Source organism: Pseudoliparis swirei, chromosome 19, assembly GCF_029220125.1.
Source record: "Pseudoliparis swirei isolate HS2019 ecotype Mariana Trench chromosome 19, NWPU_hadal_v1, whole genome shotgun sequence".
NCBI classification, from domain to species: domain Eukaryota; kingdom Metazoa; phylum Chordata; class Actinopteri; order Perciformes; family Liparidae; genus Pseudoliparis; species Pseudoliparis swirei.
Window position 1 is genome coordinate 21,343,883 of NC_079406.1, and position 20,545 is coordinate 21,364,427.

Below are 20,545 nucleotides of genomic sequence, written 5' to 3' on the forward strand. Positions count from 1 at the left end.
TTCCTGCCTCAGGCCCCAGAGAGCAGAGCAGACCCGGTTCAACTAATAGGTTTTTATAATATATGGCTTTAATATAGGGGGGCTCGAAAAGGAGACACACACTATTTGAGAAAGAAAAAAAGTCAGTAATCATGCAATTTAGAGCAATTTAAGGATTTCTATCTTCCACATAGGAATATTACTGGCAGCAGAGCCGTGAGTATTTGTGAAATTTTGAGGGATTTGGGAGGTCACGGATCGTTTTCCCTTCCAGTTCCTCTTGAGACTCTCAAAAATACGTTTTATTTTGTGTCCCAAAAGATAGCGCTGAAAGGCCATTGAATTTCTCATTCAGAGACCAAACATAACATCAATAAATATATAACGGCCCCAAAAAGACCAAAGCGGTGGAGTGATGTGTAACTGTACCTCTTTCCATGCACCACTGCTCCAGGGTCTTTGGACAAAGCCTCCAGCTCCTGCACCTCATCCACCAGGGTCTTGAAACACACTTTCTTCACCCTGAGAAAATAATTTAAACGGTGTCAGAATGGGACAGATGATTAATACGATACAACTTTCAGACACTGACATTTAAATACCCCATTGCGGCTTTTGAATACATCAGTTAATAAACCTTCTCGCTTTGCAAATTGCTCCCAACACCCCGACTGTGGGCTGAAGTCAACCGGACACAAACATTTCAGAATTCACATTGTGGAAAAGCTAGATATTCTTGGAAGTCTGTCGCAAAACTTTGGGTCAGGAATGTCTCCGGGAGATACGAGAGATTCTGGAGGCATTTCCTGTTTTGGATGCGTATTGGAGTGATGATGAGCGAGGACAGCGCAGAGAAGACTTACACTTTGTAGGCCACGTCAAAGGCCAGCGAGGTGATTGGGATGAAGACCAGGCCCGTCCAGAAGACTCCCGAAGAGAACATCAACTCCGCCTGTCGCACACACACACATACAGACACACACACACACACACACACACACACACACACACACACACTTACTCTCGGATCACTGTAGACAATGCAGAGTTCATCACCAGATCAGATGAAAAGAGCTTTTTAAAAGAAAAACAACACCTGATAAAGAGCAGCCGTTATCATCCGCTGTAGTGCAAAACATACATAACAAAGGCAACCCAAAACAAAGTTATATTGTTGGAATAAAGAGGAGATGGCTCGAAAGAGGGTTAATCCTCTGTGACTAAATGATACCATGTTTTCGTGTGGATCTCCTTCACCTCTCAGCCCTTCGGGGCGGAGGAAGTGCCTGTGAAGTATTTTGACAGTGGGATCTCTTTCACAGGAAAACAGCTCCACAGTTTGCCGTGTTGAGCGCTGCTGTCAGTCAGTCACAGGAGACGCAGCGCTGTCATCGGAGGTCCTTTTATGACACGTTCAATACAACAGACGCACTGTGGACGAGGGTGTCGATGGAGTCGTAGAAGTGTTATTATCAGAGCGTAAGACTCTGGGAGCGAGGGTCTGAACTTCTGGGGTTCAGGTGTAGCCGGCGTATGGCGGGCCAGCGCCTCCTTCTCGAGCGCTGCTCCTTGTTTACGGTCCGATTAGCAACCTGAGAGGCGAGACGCGAGCTGCAGTCGAGAGACGACGTGGAAAAACGATCGTTTCACAAGTAGTTCATTTCAAACCAAGTTGTTCAAGTACTCCGTGATGCATGAAGCAAAAGAGTTTGACGTCTGAGTATAACGTGACCGGGACCTCTGGCAGCCACGGACCTGAGAGCCTTCCTTCAACCACACCCACCAGCGCAGCCTCGTCCTCATGAATGAAGGAAGCAAAATAAGGCGACTCGGATATCGGTGAATGTTACAACATTTAGGACTTCAATATTTAAATAAGTGCCAATTTATGCATTTGTACTGGATGTCGATTTACCTTAAAATAAATGTATCCGCTAAGTTACAGATAAGGATGCAGCGATCCGACTCTTTCCGTCCCGATAACGATGTCATTGTTTCACTCATAAGCCAAGGGCCTCACTGTGTGGAAGTGACTGGAATCTTTCCTTCATATGAAAGTAAGCACATCATCTGGTTTAGCTTAAACATTACTTAGCTCACTAAATATAGATATAAATGTGCTGAATTGTTATTTATTAAAATAATGGTATCTGATATCAAATAGACTCAGTCAACGACACCCAATGCAGCGTGTTTGAGTCGTTACCAGCCTCATCTAGCCTGACTGTACCCTCTTGACCAGACAATTAGTTGAGAGATTAAGTCGTAGATGCATCAACAATTTTAATAATCATTAGTTGCGGCCTTAAAATTTCAAATGTAAATAATAATACAAATCTGGAAGCAAAGAAGTCGCCAACTTTACTATTCTGTAATCATTATGTTGGGTAAGAGGTCGACTGTCAAAAAGCAGCGCAGCCCAAAAACAGACACATTTTGGTGTCAGCAACAACTCATTATTGTTAGTTGACTGAAAGTTCACAGACGGAGATGATTTTCTTTGCCGTCACGTAACTCTTCTGAATTATAAACAATGAGCTGCTGTTTCATTTTTAAAGCTGCGTGGGACAAACGTTCACATCGAGGCCCATGAGCAAAATAAATCTACCAGCGAGACAGCAGCGATCCTCGCGGAGACTCATTTATCTTGCTGGAAGAAAAACACATTTGGATACGATCGTATGAACAAGTCGGGCTTCTTCTCCGTGCGCCTTCACTCGCATGAAAAGTATGCTTCATTAGTGGAAGACAGGCGCCTGTGATGATTTAAATTAGAAACCACAAAGCGGTGGCCGTGTCAGCAGGTTGTTTTGGGTCCAACGCGGAGCGGAGACGTGGACCGTCATGTGGGGGTGGAACACTGTTTTCGTTGGCCTGCTGCACTGAAACTATCTGTCATGACGCGTCCAAGTGCAACACTCGCTAAGTCGCGCTCCTTGCATTGTAATGTGCCACTTGTTTAAACTGCCGGGGCCTCTCGACAGCCTCCTTCCTGTAATGTGACACAGGCAGGGCCCTTCGGATGTGCGCACACACACACACACACACACACAAGTCTCAAAACTATCAAGGCGCTCAGCTTTGCTCTAAATTAGCTAATCTGTTCGCCATTACCTGCAAATTGACTTTGATGTCTGACAAAACACCGGGGAGAGGAAATCCCAAATCACAGGAAATCAAAAATGTCTTTTTCCTACAGTTTGAGATGAGGCTCGGATGAATGGAGCTTTTCTGTGTCACCCTGGAGGCTGAAAGTGGACGAGATGAGGGGAAATTACATTGAAGCAGAGGATATTTTCATGTCAAATTTGGAAATTGGGCAGCCCTGGTGGAAACATTTACGATTTCTTTTTTTACACAAGTCAGTTTAATTATTTTCGTTTTCATCCAGTGTATCATGCATTTTAATGAGAGCATTTAAGCTGTCTTGAGAGCCTTTTTGAAAATAAACCAGGGATGCATACGCAGCATTTTAGCTTGACAAATAAACCATCGGAGTATTTAAGTCCAATCTATAAACCATATTTATATGGCTGTACAAATCTTGGGGCCACAAATGTTGTCTCTAGTAAGTTGATCACAAAGTAAAAAAATGCTTGAAACTACATAATATACTATAATAATATCAAATTCTAGCTGTGAAACCTACACAAATCGATAGACGGCAATAAAGTAAAAACCCAAATAAAAGTTGCATTTTTTGACGTTTCTAAATCAAAACTAATCGGACCATTTTACAATCAACAAATGTTTGTCCTCGTGCTTCTAGACAGGCTCTGCGACTACAAGCGGGGCGAGCAGAGTTGGTGGATGCTCGCGATGCCTCATACCAGAGGGCCTCTGGGAGCTGGACGGGGTGAGAGAGGTCCGAGGAGTGGGGCTGTATTTTTAGGACAAACTAATAAACGTGTCTGGCTGGACAGACGGTAGTGTCCGCTGCTATGGCGCGCTGTGTTTTGACAGGCCACTGACCCCTCATGGCCACACACAAACACACACACGCAGACAGACGGACGAGACGTAGGGCTAGACAAAACAATCGTGTGTAAACATTTTCACACGCAACATGCTAACTCCCCTCCGATATCCTGCTATAAGATTCATGTTTCCTGGTATTTTCCACTTTCCTCCAAACAGACAGTTTTTAGGGATGATGTTGTGGTCAAGAGGTTAGAGGCATACGTCTCTAGTACTCCAATGATTAAGATACATAACATACAACTCTCTCTCTCCACATCTTTCCTGTCAACTACCAATCATAGCTGAAAATAAACATCTATTAAAAAAAAGTGGTTGATTTCTGTTTGACCTTTTAATTAGTGGTTAAATCCGATCTGAGAAATGCCCTTGACCAAGCTCCTTAACCCCCAACTGCTCGAGTCAAGCTGCACTGTAGCTAACACCCCAGACTGTGCAGCATCTGTGTGAGTTTTGAACAGGCGGTTCTTTGGGGGGAAATCATTCATGATCAGGATCCTGACATTTTGGGAAACCAGACCAGGCTACCAGGTTTCAGGCGACCTTTTCCAGGAAGACTTGATCAGGCGAATCTGATACCTGGCTGATCATGTTTAGGAACGCCTGTAGTGTCAGCAGTCAGAGTTATGTTAATGACTCCCATTGGAAAGGTACATTGAGGTAATCAACTACTCCACAACGACTCGACAGGACGATCTGGATTCCGCAAGAGAGACAAAAAACATCTTCATTAAACTCAAGCAGCTGTATGACATACAAGCTGTACACATATTCAAACACTAGCATCCTGAATGCACGGGGCTTCTTTGTACAGCATTTGTTATAATGCAGGGTGAGAGGAGGAGGGCTCGACTAAGGCCTTGTCCATGTATTGGAGCATTGGAAACGGATGACGTAGACTAGTTGCGTTGGCTACTTTCTTTGGGTCTTTGCCATCACAACGTGTCCCGATTCATCACGTGACCCTTGACTGAAGAAAATCAACAAGTCTTGATTACCGATCGAGTACCAGGTTCATTCAACATGGAGAACTGATTACAGCCGCTGCTGACCTTGTTGGTTTAGCAGCTGTTGTGTAATTAAATTCTGCATTTCATGATTCTCCTACTGCCGACATGCGGAGGAAGCAGCTGTTATTGGTGCAATTAGCGAGCTGCGTGTCCCGCGGCGTTATCAGCCCCAAGGAGCGGATGTCTGAAGTCACGGTTTGCGGGTTTTGAGGATGAGGAGGCGATGGACACGAAACAGACGACTTTCTTTTTCTTATTAATACTTATTCTGTTTTGCACAAAACACGTTTGGGAAGTCCACACAGAAACTGTAAAGGAAGAAAAGCATAAATGCGAAAGAGTTTGAAAATCTAAATTTCTAAAACTTTCCACGAAATTCGCATATTTTCTGTAACTAAGCAACCAATCTACTTCTTGTTTACACCGGCACGTGAATAGTCATGTGATGTTCGCTTTCAGGCTTGCTAGTAGGGATGAAAATCATTTAGCAAACGATGCTGAAACGCTTGTGGATGGCGATCGATTGTTTTAAAACCATGGTTTTAAAAGAAAAATGTATTAGTGTGGAAGTAGCTTGAGTTAAATCCTGTCTCAGACCTTACTTTGGTCTGCATCAATTCTTGTTGATTATCCAATTGGCTGAAAGTGCATGCTGGCTTCAAGGAGGGAAATTGAAGATGAAATTAAACATTTGGCCAAATGGGGCTCCAATCCTCAGACTTGCAAAGTAAAAACTTCTCGGGCATAAAAAGGTAGCCAACACAGTACGTTAGAGAAGAAACAGATGTCAGAGGATGACAGAAAGAAGCATGCGCAGTCAAAGAAAGAGCATGAAAAGGAGCAAAAAAGCAAATAAAGAGAGCATAAAGTCAGCCTTTTCTTGGAAAAGGCAAATCCACAAATGTCATCAGCAGAGACAAACCAGCCAATATCCACGCCAAGAAGAGGTCAGCGTGTAAAGCAAACAAGGACTTTCTCAGCTGGGTCCTTCATCCACTCTCTGCTCTCTGCGTGTCGCCTCACGGCAAGACACCAAGAAGAAAAACAGAAAATAAATTCCTTACATAAACACTTAAGTCAGTCAGTCAGCAGTCTCACAGCTCCGACTACACACTCGCTATTTACTGCATGTGTTCAGTGGATTACACACGGCGTACACCATGCTGCGTTATTACTCTGTTGTGCTGTTTATCAATCATTAGCCGAGGGAGGGCGAACAGATCCGGGAACAAGAGTTTCACAAAACCTCACAGACGACACACTCGTGAGTCTTGAAGAAGGACCGGCAGGATTCCACGAGCACCACTGAGGGCCTAAGTCAACAGCAGCGATGAACGGGGGTCAGTAATAACATCGCGGCCTCTTTCAGAAGTTAAAGAATCAGTCAAGTTTGATCCCGGGAAGGAGAATGGTTCCGTCTGCAAAGTCGGAACATTTCATCACCAAAAGGGCACAGTTTTTAGACCATTTATTTGAAAGACTACATGAAGAGGAGAGCATCCATCACAAGCAGGGAGTGTTTGCTGCATCAGGGACATTTTGGCAGGAAACTCAAATCGTGCATGTTGGAGCACGAGAGTTTATCAACTGTTTTCAAATCAAACTGCCCTTTCAGGTACGTTGCAAACAACAATAGTCACACTTGACTGACGACTAAAGATGTCTTAACTTTGATGGATTACTTCTCTTGAACACGTTTCCAGTTTCTCTTTTATTTATTTTCCATACCAGTAACTGCCTGGAGGGAAATAAAAACATGCACAAAAGCAATGGACTGAAATGTGCAAAACACGGCTATGATCCCCAATCGAGTGCACTACCAAATCAGTAAAACAATGAACCTGAGGATCTAATCATTTTGCACATTCATGTTTCCTGCAGCACATTATTCAGATCAGTGAAGTCTGTGTTTTCAACAAATGTTACCGACCAAACTGAACAATTGAAACCTAGCTAGATAAAGCGCCAAAATGTTATCAAAGCGCTCATTAATAAATGAGTCGATAGTTTTAGTTTAATTCCTGACTCAAAATCCTAAGGGCATGTGAAGAGCGCAAACCTACGTGTATCAGCAAACTTCTGAGTAAAATGTTTCCTTTCTGATCATTTGTTAAATGTTTTATCTGTGGAAGAATCACACTTGCTGTTCCAGTGCTTCAGTCTGTGAGAGCTGCTTCACTGCAGCTTGATGCAGACATTAGAAAATAGCAAAAGGGGTGGTAGAGAAGGTACAACTGTATGACGTGTGTGTTGAACGCAGAAGCAATGCAGCAGACAGCAGGTCAGCGTGACCGAGGCTGAGCGACATCTCCTGAGGTGAAGCTAAGCGGCTTAGTGTGGCAGATTACACGGCTACGACGCAATAATCTCACATTTTCTTTTGATACCGGTGTGAGACTTTGATGAGGCGCAAATGGGATGAGACCATTTTGAGGGTAGCTGTGAAAAGCATACTAGCTTTTTCAGTGTGTTTCGTGGAGGGATGCTGCACGTGGTGCGGAGCCAACAACCTCCTGCTCAACAACAGCAAGACCAAAGAGATCGTTGTTGACTTCCGGAAAGGCCACACCCATCACCCACCACTGACCATCAACGGTGCGGACATTGAGCAGGTCAGCAGCACCAAATTCCTGGGGGTGGAAATCAGTGAGGACCTCTCGTGGACAGCCAACACTACATCGCTGGCAAAGAAAGCACAGAGGCGCCTCTACTTCCTCCGGAAACTGAGGAAAGCAGGGAGCCCCCCATCCATCATGTGCACCTTCTACGCGGCACCATCGAGAGCATCCTGACCAACTGCATCACTGTGTGGGCGGAAGCTGCACAGACCACAGCAGGAACGCCCTGCAGCGCATAGTGAAGGCAGCTGGAAGGATCATGGGTGCCTCACTCCCCCCCCTCCCATCCCTGCAGGACATATACAACACCCGCCTCACCCGCAAAGAGACCTCGATTGTGAGTGACCCCTGCCACCCCTCACACGGTCTCTTCAGCCTCCTGCCCTCTGGGAGGAGATACCGGAGCCTCCGGGCTCACACCGCCAGGCTGTCCAACAGCTTCATCCACCAGGCTGTCAGGAAGCTGAACTCTCTCCCATCCTCCCACTCCGTCCTCTTTCAGACTCACATGTCTGAATGCTGCTAGCACAATTTATGTTGTCTATATGTTTACATGTTTCTTACTATTTTTGCACTTTATGTTGTCTATGCACTTTATGTTGTCTATATGTTCACAAGTTTTTTACTATTTTTGCACTCTATGTTGTCTATATGTTGCACAATTCACTTTATGTTGGACAGAAGAGAAACGCAATTTCGATCTTCTGTATGTTTGCACATATGGAAAATTGACAAATAAAACTGACTTTGACTTTGACCTGTCTTGTCAGTCGTCCAAAGAATATTTAGCCTGACATTGATGAATGCGTTCACATGCAGCCGAGCGCTGCTTTACATCTTTTGTTCAAGGCGGTGAGCTGGGGAGTGAGTGAGAGCAGAAGCAGGAGGAGAAAGGAGTTCTGGTGTCTGTTATGCTGCTGGCCCTCTGGCAGTTTCTCGACTGGCAGGGTGAAAGGGGGAGGGAGAGAGGGGGGCACAAAAAAAGAGAACAAAGAGGAAAAAGCTGATGCAAAAAGTAAAAGAGACGGAGTGAGAGAAAATTGATGGAAGGAAAACAAATATTTGAAGATTCAAGTACACATGGAGGAGGCCGTGGTGAAAATATGTGAGGCTGCATCAAGGTTGAGAATAATCCGGCTCTTCACAGGCTCCAAGGGCTCTGATGCCTTCTCGGGTTTCGGAGAGATGTGTCCCCGTTTGATGATGAACTGGCATCCTCGAGTTCGGGCAGGGGCGTAAGGTTACCAACTACCCACAGGACACCATTACTGTCTTCAGTCCGTGCTGCAGGGCGAGGATGAAAGCACCAGGCTTTACAAACAGGGAATAGGATGACGCTAAAATACCCATCGCCTCTGTGTGTGTGTGTGTGTGCAGTTAGTTTGATCTATTTATTGTGTCATGCACAGCCAAGTGCCACACTGTCATGGACTGAAAATGCTACAAAATACTGTTAACCATTCATTTACAATGCGATTTGAATCATTTTGTGTTCAGTCCTTTACCTCAACTCGCTGAACTACGCTGCTAAACAAGTTTCTTACAACCAGCCGATCTCATTAAAAGTAAGAATATTTACGACAAAAGAATAGTTCAACATCATGTGAAATCAAGCGTTTGAGCAGAGCTAGTTAAGAAGACTGACACCACTCTCATGTGTGTGTAGTCAATCTGAAGCTGAACACCAGGAGAAGAGATGGACGTTGAAGCTAATTTAGCTAAAGTGGCCAAACGGTGGAATTACAATTTCTGGTGTAAATGTGCTCCGATGCCATTAAGCCCAAAAATACTTTTTCCCCACTGATTTTTACTTGCCAATCCTTAACAACTAATGGCCAAAATTGAAGGACTTTTATTTGATTATTATTATTCATAAATAGTTGGAGAATAAACTCTTCTGTATAGAAACTATAAGAGTGAACTTGCATCACTTCATTGACTCACTCGGGTCCAACATGGGAGTTCTGCTCTTAAGATTGGCCCCGTGGAAAGAGCCTCCGAGCATGCACAAAGGCGTTTCTGCTCGGTGCGCTGTATGCGTTGCTTTATTCTCTGAAACGCCAGAGGGCATGCAAACAAATCAAAAAGACAAAAGTGCCATAAACCAACCTTCCTTATACAAAGGAGGGATTGAACTTAAATCCAAAGTCATATCTCATAGTCGTGGACGACTTGTACAAGCCCTGTGAAGAACGAAGTAAAATATTTCGAGCATTTCAAAGAAACGAAAGGTTGCAAACCTTTTATTAAAACAAAGTTAAATCATCTGAAAATGAATTGCCCTTCTTTTATCAGTGAACCTTTATCGCGCCTGGTGGCAACCAACTGACAACCAATCAGAGGAGCACGACCCAGCACCGTGACCCCCCCCCCCCCCCCGGTGCACGGCGTGCAGCCTGTGATCACGTTATTTCCTGGAACGCGCCTTGCACCAGCTTCACTACAGCGACCATAAACTAAGCTTCACATTATAAAGCGCTGCTGCTGCTAGTCTTATTTTAATTGAACTGATACGTGTCGGAACAATCTTCTCATGTAACTCCCCACCAACAAGCAAATATATGTATTTTCCGAAAGGTCAATCTTTTTCTTAAAATAACCAAATGAGCAGAACAAATGAAGCCTTGTCTGCCCGATTCTGGAGCGAAAAACAATGCACCTGATCACCTCTGTGTACACAGATATGTTTAACTTCAGTTACATTCTGCTTTCAGCTTTACACGGAGTCGTTTTTACGAGACAACATGTTCAGAAATGATGTCTGTATCAAACATATAGAAACCTTCTTTCTTTTAACATAAGGATCAATTTGTCTCAAGACAAATGCATGCTAAATGTCCCAGTTAAAGATCTTCCATACGAGCTGCCATTCAAGTCAGTTCTAAATCCTCTCACAATTATGTCCGACGTTTGGGGTTTCCCATCCAACATGACCATCGAGAGCCAACACTGTGTAAAGTCATGAGCTCCCGGAAACGATGGAATAGCTCTGAAAACTATGTAACAATATAGACATTCTCTGAATCCCCAAATGCCAGAAGCGTTATCTCAAACAGGACACACACATAAACAGAGTCCCAGATAGACCGATAATCTTCTCCTGCATGCTGTCTGGTGCCAGCCATTTCTTTGAATAGCCTCCTGCTGTGTTCTTGTTCCCAAATGAAAAGATGCCTCATTCTCCACCCCATAATGCACTGGGAAATGTCACCTGTGGTTAATAGGCTCTCATTAACCACCTGTGGTGACCAGCGAGACAGTCGTCTCTTTCACATGTAAATAACAACTCAAACAAGTAAACAGTGTCAACTAAATTGAGGCATTTTTGATCTTTTTTTCCTTCTTTTTACATCGAATGGATATCAAAGTGCATTTCAAACTACGTTTGATGGGCCTATTTTAAGACATCAGTGTGAAGACTAAATGCATCCTCACCTCTCTTTGCCTCCACAGTGCTTCACTGCTGCAGTGTCACTTGTGGATACTCAGAGTCGAGGGAGGGCAAAGTAAAACAAACATTGAGCTAATTGGCCCAATTAAGTCATTATGCAACATAAGCCAGAGATTTGACAGTTTACACCCCTCCGGCTCTCCTTACAAAGACCTGTGTCGACTTTAACTCTGAAATTTCCCACCAGCATGTGTCTGTAGCAGAAGTTATGAGGCGCTGCAGGTCTGTCAGTGATAAACGACTCCACCAGCAGTTTCTTTACTACCAGAGGACGTTGTTGACATGAGACAGAGAGTGTTTGTGTTTTCACTCCTGTCCCATCCCACTCCCACAAACAAATCATTTTGTATCTTTGGTTATTGTCAGAATAGTTTAAGACCTCGGGTCCCGTTGCTGCAGGAAATTCAGGATCCAGGATTTAATGCAAAGATGATAGAGACGATTATCGCTCAGGAATTCGTGGAGTTGGACCGAGACGGAGTCCACAGACTCTCTCCAAGGCCCGATGAAGACCTCTCCGGGGACAGAGAACTGTCTGTCCGCCCAGTTTAACTCTAAAGCTCCATCACAAAGACTTCGGCAGTTAGAGCATCAAAAGAGTTCACACCGATGGGTTATACCTATTGGCTGACTCAAACAATGCTGACATTTTGTTCGCTGCGCTAATTATTGAAGATGGCGGGGTCAAATGTTACAGTTCCAGTCAAGGAGCAGAGGTTCCTTCAGAATAAGATAAAATCAGATCCCGCCTTCAAAATAAGAGTATCGTCTCAGGTTTCAAACAGCATCCATTTCATGCAACATCTCTAAACCATAACACGTCATTCATTCTCATGCATGGTACACATCACATTTGTCATCACATACAGTTACAACAATAAAACAGTGTCTTTCTCTTATGCTTCACATTACATCCATAATACATTCATCTTTATATTCTCCCTAATATTCCATATTTATAATATCTTTATGTATGTATTAATTTAAGACATATGACTTCCTTATTTACATGTGCAAGTGTACATAAAATCCACTACAGCCTAACAGTATTCATATAAGAACTGCATATGTATATACAAAAACTAGAGCTGCACCAATTGCAAACTTCTCGACTGATTCCGGTTTCCTCTCTTTCTATGAAATATAGTGGTCAGTATACACAAACATGTTTGTGACTTGTTACATTTTCTGTTCTTATAAACAAAACAGTATTTCCATATAAGATAAAAAATTATTCCTATTATTTATCTATACAAAACTAGTTATTATAAAAAAATATATATATTAATCAGTTTCTATTTACAAGAATGTAAAGCTGTGTGTGTATATATATATATATATAAATAAATAAATAAACTCCACCTGCCTGCTCCACAACTACTGACTGCACAGGAAGCAAGAGGAGCAAGAGGAGCAGGAATCTCCAACAAATATCAGCCTCTAGTGCAGATGTGTAAGGATGTATACGAGTACATGCGAGCATGCGTGTGCCTACCTGTCCTGACATGTCGGGAGCCAGAGGGATGAGGGGCCACAGGGAGGAGTAGATAATGAAAAACACCACCCACAGGCCGATACTTCCCCAAATGGCGATGTGACTGAACTGTTGGTGAAGATTAGAGAAAAGCAAGGAAACAAATAGTTTAGGTTCTTAACTTATTGGAAAAAGTCATACTTTATATACATTGTCCTGTCTTTTCATTGCTACTTTTACAGGTTGAGAGTAAAAGTTCATATTGAGGGGCTTCTAGGAACTTGAAGGAGTTACCATACGGCACATGTCATTTCACTGGGGCTACAGTTACAAGCTCAGTGGGAAACAAACCATAAAGAGACGTGGAGATAAGAAAAGCATGTAAAATATGTCACAAGTATCATTGGTCATATAAAATGCAGGAACTGGAAAGAGGACAGAGCCATCAACCTACCATGGTCCAAGATGAGGTTTCAAGGCCGGCTTTAAGACAAACTGTGATGACCACAAACTGTGGAGACATAAATCAAACTGACATTAAAACAAGTCCCTTACCTAAAACCAGTCACCAAAAACATATTTTCGGGCTTTTACATATTGAACAGAATAAAAACATTTCAAAAATCAGCAGACAAAGACAGAAGAAAAGAAAGTCCATGTGATGTTTATTCACATGAATTGGATAACACTTGGCTCAGACACCTCAAGTGTTTAACACAGCAGAAACACTGGCTGTCAAGAAGATTGGTGTACTTACTGTGTAAACCATGTTGCCTAAGAGGAGATAGTCTGGAGTTCTTCCGTTGCCAAAAACTGTATCTGTGAAGGTAATCAACAACAGAGGCTTTTAAGGCCAAAGCTGTCTCTTTTCAGCCCATGGGTGTCATACAGAGATCCATTAGGTGAACCAACGAGTAAACAACCAGACGGCACAACGGCTATTACTTTAAGTACATCTCAGTGGGATCTTTAGTACAACATGCTCTTTTAGAGACTCAGATATAAAAGCTATATGGGAAAATGAAGTGAAAACCACAGTCAAACGCCACTTCCATTACTGCCCTTTGGGAGAGGCGGGAATGTTAATTCTATCTTTCTCAACTATAAGGAAGGAGTGTTTCTATAAGGAGCCATCAGGAAGACTGAAAAGTGGAATTGGTGTGCATTAATCACAGTCAGAAATGAAAGGTTCTGGCTAATTCACTACTGAAATGGGAACACTCAGACACAATACTTATTTATTCTGCCATTAAATTAAATCAAACCTGCTGAGAAGACTTTCCTAACACAGAAGTTAGAAGCATTTCCTAAATGAATAAAACAGAAATTAACTTCTAATTCAAGAGACATGTTGCTCCAAACTGCCCACGTGGGTTTTGGGCTGAGGCTAAAATACCAGCAGTGTGCGCCTGCTGCCAGTAAAGAAAGAAAGAGAGGCTCCCGTTCCTTTTACTGCCGGCTGGTCACATGTCTTGTGAGCGCTGAGGCTTTGCTGACAGCCTGTCAGTCAGAGTGAAGGGGCTGCGTGCCTTTGTGTGGCGCGCAGGCACAAGCTTGTGTGGTCCTCTGCTCTGGCCAGCAAAGACTTAAGCCACAAGATCCCCATTCTCTCTGCGCTGCACATAGAACCCTTGCCATTTTTTTTGTCGTGAATCAAATAAAAAAGTGAATTGCACTCAAAAAAAGACTGATTGTCTATTTTGGATGAAAAGCATAATTTTCTGCACTGATCAATCACCTGGAAAGTTTGAATCTGAGTGCTGCGTTTATAAAACATGAAGTAAGTGCGAATAACTGTGCAAAAAGCCTTTCAGCAGGTCATGCTGTGCTCATATGAACTGGTGCAAACATGAATGTTCGCTTGTTAGTGTGTGTTTGTAATTCATGACTAGGCAGTTGAAGAGAGAGCTAATTAAGACAAAGTATGTGTGTTTGACTGTCCTCCCTCTTGATACACCGAGTCCACCGAGGGCTGTGGTGGACTCTCTGGGAGCTACTTACCATGCTGGAAGGCTTTAAGGGGGAACCAGAAGAGGATGACGGAGTGGAAGAGGCCGTTCAGACAATGGGCCCAGAAGACCTGCAAAAAAGAAGGGAGAAGGATGGAGGGGACGGAGGCATGGAGGAGGAGGAGGAAGAGGATGGGGGGTTGGAGGCGGCAGGAGATTCAAAAGGAGAGAGAGGGAGACAGAGAGAAAAAAGCATGAGAAACGGGTGTGGGGAGCTCCAGCCTTCCAAGTGACCCCTGACCTGGGCCCTTTGTGCCAGCCCAGCGCTAGGCTAAGTGGCGGTTTTGTCGGGGCCTCCTTGCTGAATGCCACCCCGCTGACAGACACGTTGTATATCCTCTGTGTGTGTTATGGGGGGAGAGTGAGGCTGCCGAGTGTGTGTACGAGCAGTGAAAGGCAAGTAGACAACGTCAGTGTGCGGGTTTTAACCTCTACTTTCTTTCATCATATTAAGCAAAGATTACAAGAAATAACAAGGAAACGGTGAAATATCGCTGCCTGCCTCGACAATACGAACTTTAAACAACATTAATGTGTGTGTGAGGGTGTCCTCTCATAACATTATATTAGGTTTCGGCCCTTTTATGTGAGCTTTTTAAGACATTTTTGAAATAAATGACAGAAGAGTTTAGACAAGCAAAAGCGCACGCACACACACACACACACACACACACACACACACACACACACACACACACACACACACACACACACACACACACACACACACACACACACACACATACATAGGGAGACTAACAGACCTGACAGAGATTAAGCTGTTTTCATGGTAATTATTAAGGGCCTGGAAAATCTTGGTGTTGACCGCAATATGTCTGTGTGTGTGTGTGTGTGTGTGTTTCTGTGTCTGTGTATGCAAGCATGCAGACTTTGGATGAGTTGTTTAAATCAATACTCCCACTCCAAAACCACCTTGTTTCAAATTTATATTATGCAACACGAGAGCCAAACGAAACACTAATGGGCAATGTAGCATGAAATAGCCGTGAAATCTATTCTGCCAAAAAACGCTCCACGTTTGTGCCCCTTCTACCTCCCTGTACTTGTGAGAGCTGAGAATTCATCAAACCCAAAGAGTAAACGGCTGCCGGAGGAAAAATAAAAAACATCACATTTTAATCTTTGGCCTCTTTTTAATCATCGGTTCCTGGCAGACGACAAGTTAGAGGCTCGCTTTCTCAAAAGCGCTTTTCGACAAATCTGTTATCAACACATACAACGTGGCTTATTCGAGACACATTGGACGCCCTGAGGATCAAAATGTCTGGGGATTTTGGCAGGTTCGATTCATTTTAGAATAACTACTAGGACTGCTTCACAGCTCAGGGTGATTCCAAAATGGTGGAGGAGGGGAGTAAAGCCAGCCAGGGTACACGACCATGAGTCTTTGTAAAACACCTTGGCCTCTGTGGCACGACCTCCTCACCTTTCCGATCGTCCAAACTAATTCCCATAGCAGCCCCCCCCCCCCAGGATTACCTCACCCTCTCACTGTGTACACAAAACCCAATACACTGAGCGAGGGCGAGCTGAAACAACCCCCCCAACCCTCTACCTCTGTGGTCCAACGTGGGCGAAATTATCACTAATGTTACAATCACATCAAGTTTATGCCAATTAGCCTCCCATTGACAGGCACAGCGGTCGTCCACCCGCCTCCTCAACTTTACCATTCCCAAACCCTGTGGGGTGCAATCAAGCCTCCACAATAATGAAAGCTAATGAAATCAATAAATGTTCATTTGTCACAGTGGGATCCTCACTTTCACCCCTCCAGCCACCCTGCTCTCTTTCTTTCCCGTGTATCCACACAGGTTTCTAGGGATCGCCTACGAATGAATGCCCGGTCTGTAAAGATTCTGCTCTTTGTGGAAGTCTTAATTAGCAAAAGAAAGGGAAAAAAAGGGGGAAAAAGCATCAATGCCGGTAATTAATATTGAGCCAAATATTTCCAGAGCTGCCACCCATTCCGGTTTCCTTTTGAACCAGTGAGGTAAGAAGAGGAATAGGAGGGATAAACAGGAGGAAAGTGCTGTTTAAGAGGCGATAGTTACTGGTAAACTACCGTTATGATGGCCACATGAGCGAGGAGCCTGGTTTATTAGAGTGTCAGGTATATCGAGTAAAAAGTGAACAGGCAGCACAGTTGAAGCCACGCCTCGAGTTTCTAACACCCACAGTCACTCCCTTTTTTCACCTCAACACAAACAGCTTTAATTCACAAAGACAGTATCTGTTGTGTACAAAAGAGCCAGGCGTGCAGAAAGACAGGCTTTCGAGGGGCCAAATTCCTGCTGGATTTTCTCGCCTCGGGCCAGCTGCAAGGAAAATATCTCGGGAAAAAGAGTGGACAAGCCAGCAAAAACAACCTGATGACCTGGCCGAGTCATCATTTATAGGTCTTGGAAAATGTTGCCCAAACTAAATCGAGGTTCATTTGCTTCTAACTATCAGACGCATACTTTTGTGAGCCATTTTTGGCAATCTTCAAAAGTCTTCGAAAAGTTCCACCCTATAAACTACATTTTGGACATTTAAATCAGCAGTTGTGAGGACAGATATCTCTGTGATATAAAAATGTATCTTCTGACAAGCACCCATGTTGTGTATAGAGTGTTTTGACACAAAATGAGCTCTATGTCTTCAACTGTCTTTAAAGCTACAACGAGGATCTTTCATTTTCTGTACATGTTGGCGGTCTTGTGGACAAAAGCAGAAGTGTTCTGGACACCAGAACCTAACTTTACTGCAGCGGGCCTGACAGTCTGGCCCGCGCTGAATTCAGTAATCATCATAAAAAGCATTGTAAGGCAAAACATCCTCACAGCTGATGAGCTTGATTCAGAGAATGTTCCTCATGTTTTGCTTTGAAACATTACCCAAAAAAATAAAATAATTCACGATCAAATAGTCAACTCATTTTCTGTCAATCGACTAATAAATAACACAACTTATCGTTGCAGTTTCATCTCTCTCAGTCAGTGTGGTCCTGGAAGGGTTAAACTCAATCTGACAGCTTTGCTCTCAGAATAATCAACTCCATCACTTAAACAAATTGCAGAATTGCCCACAACAAACGCCATCACACAATGACAGCACACTCTCTCCATTCCCTACTTCCTGCTGCATCCCCCCAACCTTTCTGCCCTTTGCTGCCCCTGACCGCCATGGCCAATCCGTCTTTAATCCACCTCCATGCTGCGCTAACCAGGTCACCACGCCTGTGAGGAGGGTCCAGGGCTCTGGCTCAGCATGGAGAAAGGAGGAGACATCTTTATTACCAGCGGGGGAAAGCCAACGGACAGAATAGGTCAATCCAGACCAAACCTGTCTACGACCAGAGACCCACTGACTGCAGCTGCCAGGTCACTGTGACGGGAGACGCTTCAGTCCTGAACAACAACACGACAGGAACATCTCTTTCATCAAGTTGATGTTAATTGGTTGGAAGAGAAGAAACTTTTGACCTTCTCATTTGTGTGGTGGAGCACAACATTTCTTCTCAATTTTAAAGATACAATGGAAAATTAACTGATTTGTTTGGTGACATTTAATAGCAGTTGAGCTCTATACAATGCCCAAACTGGTGGTTAATGATACTCCCCTTATAGAAGTTGAAGATAAAATCATCTTTTAGAGGTGATTCAGTATCTCAGAGGTAAATTAGACTTTGGCGACATACAAATATAGATGAATAATTGCTTATAATATTCACTAGATTTGAAGAAACTTCTGATCAATATATTTTAATGGAGTTGCAAAGAGCAGAACAGCGACCAGGAAATATTTAAAAAGGAGAGTACTCAAGAAAACCCAAGAAATAAAGACAAGGCAACAGAAAAGATCAATAGTATTTAAATCTGGTCACGTGCAAAGCAAAATGTGATAAAAACTAGGGCTACCTTTGTATTGAAGCCCATAGCATTCTGGGAGGTTTTGTAGAGTTCTGGGTATTTCAGCATATTCTCTTTCCTGCAGGAGCGTTCGAATATTCCCAGAGTGAGAGGAGGCAGAGCAGTGAAGATCTGAAAAAGAAAAACACAAAGTGACACATTTTAGATAAAAATATGAAAATATGGAAGAGATTCCATTCAAAGTCCTCTCGTCTAACACATTGAGTTTAAAAATGTAATCTTATATTTTGTAACAGTATGTTTGGAAACAAATCTTAAGTCAAAAGTTTCACATCAAAATTATTTTTGAGAGCTTTGAACCACATATGACCAACCAAACAATGTAATCGCTAGGCATAAAAGGAAAAACATGTGTGCAACCAAAAGCCAAAAACATTCTTCAAACTAATATCTAATTGATACTTAAGCTAATGTCGGTCTTCATCACTACCATCATCTCAAAATGTTGCATTTAAAGAAATATTTGCTTTATTTTTCTCTTCAATTTCCCCATTCTATATTTTCCATCACTAACAACCATTGACCTTAAGACCCTTCAGGGTTTCTTTTTTTGATTTGTCATGCTTCAAGTCTCTTCATATGCTAAACCCACCTCCAATAAACATCTGCTCTTGACTAAGAAGCAAGTATTTAAGCCTGGCTAAAGTGTAGTTTCTTAGTGGTGCTGTAATGTTGCTCTGTATAGGAGCTGCTGGGAGAGGAGTGATGGTATTGTGTGCCTGGGGGGCTCAGTGGGTCAGTTGGTGTGAGTTCCTTGAAACCCCATCTGGAATGGGAGTCTGCAGGCCCCAGTCTGCAGGACCAGCAGGCCACAGGATATGCTCCAGTGGGCTCCTTTCTTATTCTGAGCCAGGTCCAGGAAGATCTCCATTGAGGGGCGGATTCAGCCCACTGCTTCCGACAAACTCCCACTGAGCCGTAGGAATTCCCTCAGTTTTGGGATAAAGTGAAAGACTGAACTGAACTTCCCACCCCTAGATCCAGAACTGGATCTAAGGTGGTTTACTATGGCATGGCTGTGGAAATATCCTCCCCATTTGACGGTTTGTCCCTCCAATAAATTACTTCCATTTGTGGCTGATAAAGAATGTGCAGAAACATCTCTCATTCATTTATGTTTATTGAATTGAGTTGATTTTAATAAACAGTTTAAAGTAGCACATAAACTCTTTGTGTGCTTTGCGGCACGGCATTGAAGATCAGACTTGCAGATACACATGTTTTACTTCTACCTAATTCATGACAGATATGAAATATGAGTTCATTAGGAGTGGTCCAATTATAAAGCCCTGAGGGACCCCGACATCAGCAGCCTGTTCAGTTGCTGCTCCATTCCTCATATTCAGTTTAGCATTCAAACGTTGCTAACTACACTCTTTGGGGCGAGCAAAGCTGTTGTTCTTTCCATTTCAGTACATAGTTAAGAGCTCAGAGGGAATATGGACTTGACAACAGGTCATAAATAATGAAGATTTTTTAAAGAGTTGCTGATGACATAGTCACGCAATAAAGAGATCAGCTTTGGGGCACCACGGCAAATCAGTTGTATGTCAGAGTGTGACGGGGTGAAAGAGTGAAGTGGGATCTTTAGAAAGTAGACTTTATTAATGCTCACCACGTTGTACAAGCCGATACACCAGCGTTCAAATAGGATTTGCCCTGAGAAGCCATTGACGAACGCAAACCAGATCTAAGGGAGACAAAAATCACATAAAGAAAGAGTTAGAGCAGGGAAAATAACAAGAGAACGCAATGATCACAGATCTGGTTTACTCACATCTCACTCTGTCATTTTAATCAGAAAGTCACTTAGTCATGAATTTGATACTGTAGGCTTCACTCAAACTAGATGAGGAAAACACTAAATCACTGTCGTCTTTCTTATACCCTTTCCGTATATGCTTTCCATTAGCGATAGTGAGGGTGAGTGGCGACCGTCATCCCAGTTGAGGCGGGCTCACTGCATCTACAGACGTACGATCCATTTCTCCGTCACACTACATTCTTCACTCTCTTATCACAACAGAGACTTCAGAAAGAGTCTGCAGTGTTGTATTATGAAACATATCAAAGAGCAAAACGCTTCTGATA

General features: G+C 43.3%; 1 protein-coding gene across 3 annotated transcripts in view; it reads right to left on the reverse strand.

The window, feature by feature from the left end:
- Positions 1 to 20,545, reverse strand: part of atp8a1 (ATPase phospholipid transporting 8A1) — a 109,300-nt gene that overhangs the window by 5,356 nt on the left and 83,399 nt on the right. For all 3 annotated transcript variants that reach the window (XR_008834566.1, XM_056438710.1, XM_056438709.1), the window contains 8 exons: positions 20,070 to 20,144; positions 18,443 to 18,565; positions 14,512 to 14,590; positions 13,268 to 13,329; positions 12,965 to 13,021; positions 12,532 to 12,639; positions 843 to 931; positions 409 to 501 (listed from right to left, as the gene is read on the reverse strand). Coding sequence is in view for 2 of the 3 variants with exons in the window: in XM_056438710.1 (XP_056294685.1) it covers positions 409 to 501; positions 843 to 931; positions 12,532 to 12,639; positions 12,965 to 13,021; positions 13,268 to 13,329; positions 14,512 to 14,590; positions 18,443 to 18,565; positions 20,070 to 20,144 (686 nt within the window). In the remaining variant the exon portion in view is untranslated. The remainder of the gene's footprint in view (positions 1 to 408; positions 502 to 842; positions 932 to 12,531; positions 12,640 to 12,964; positions 13,022 to 13,267; positions 13,330 to 14,511; positions 14,591 to 18,442; positions 18,566 to 20,069; positions 20,145 to 20,545) is intronic.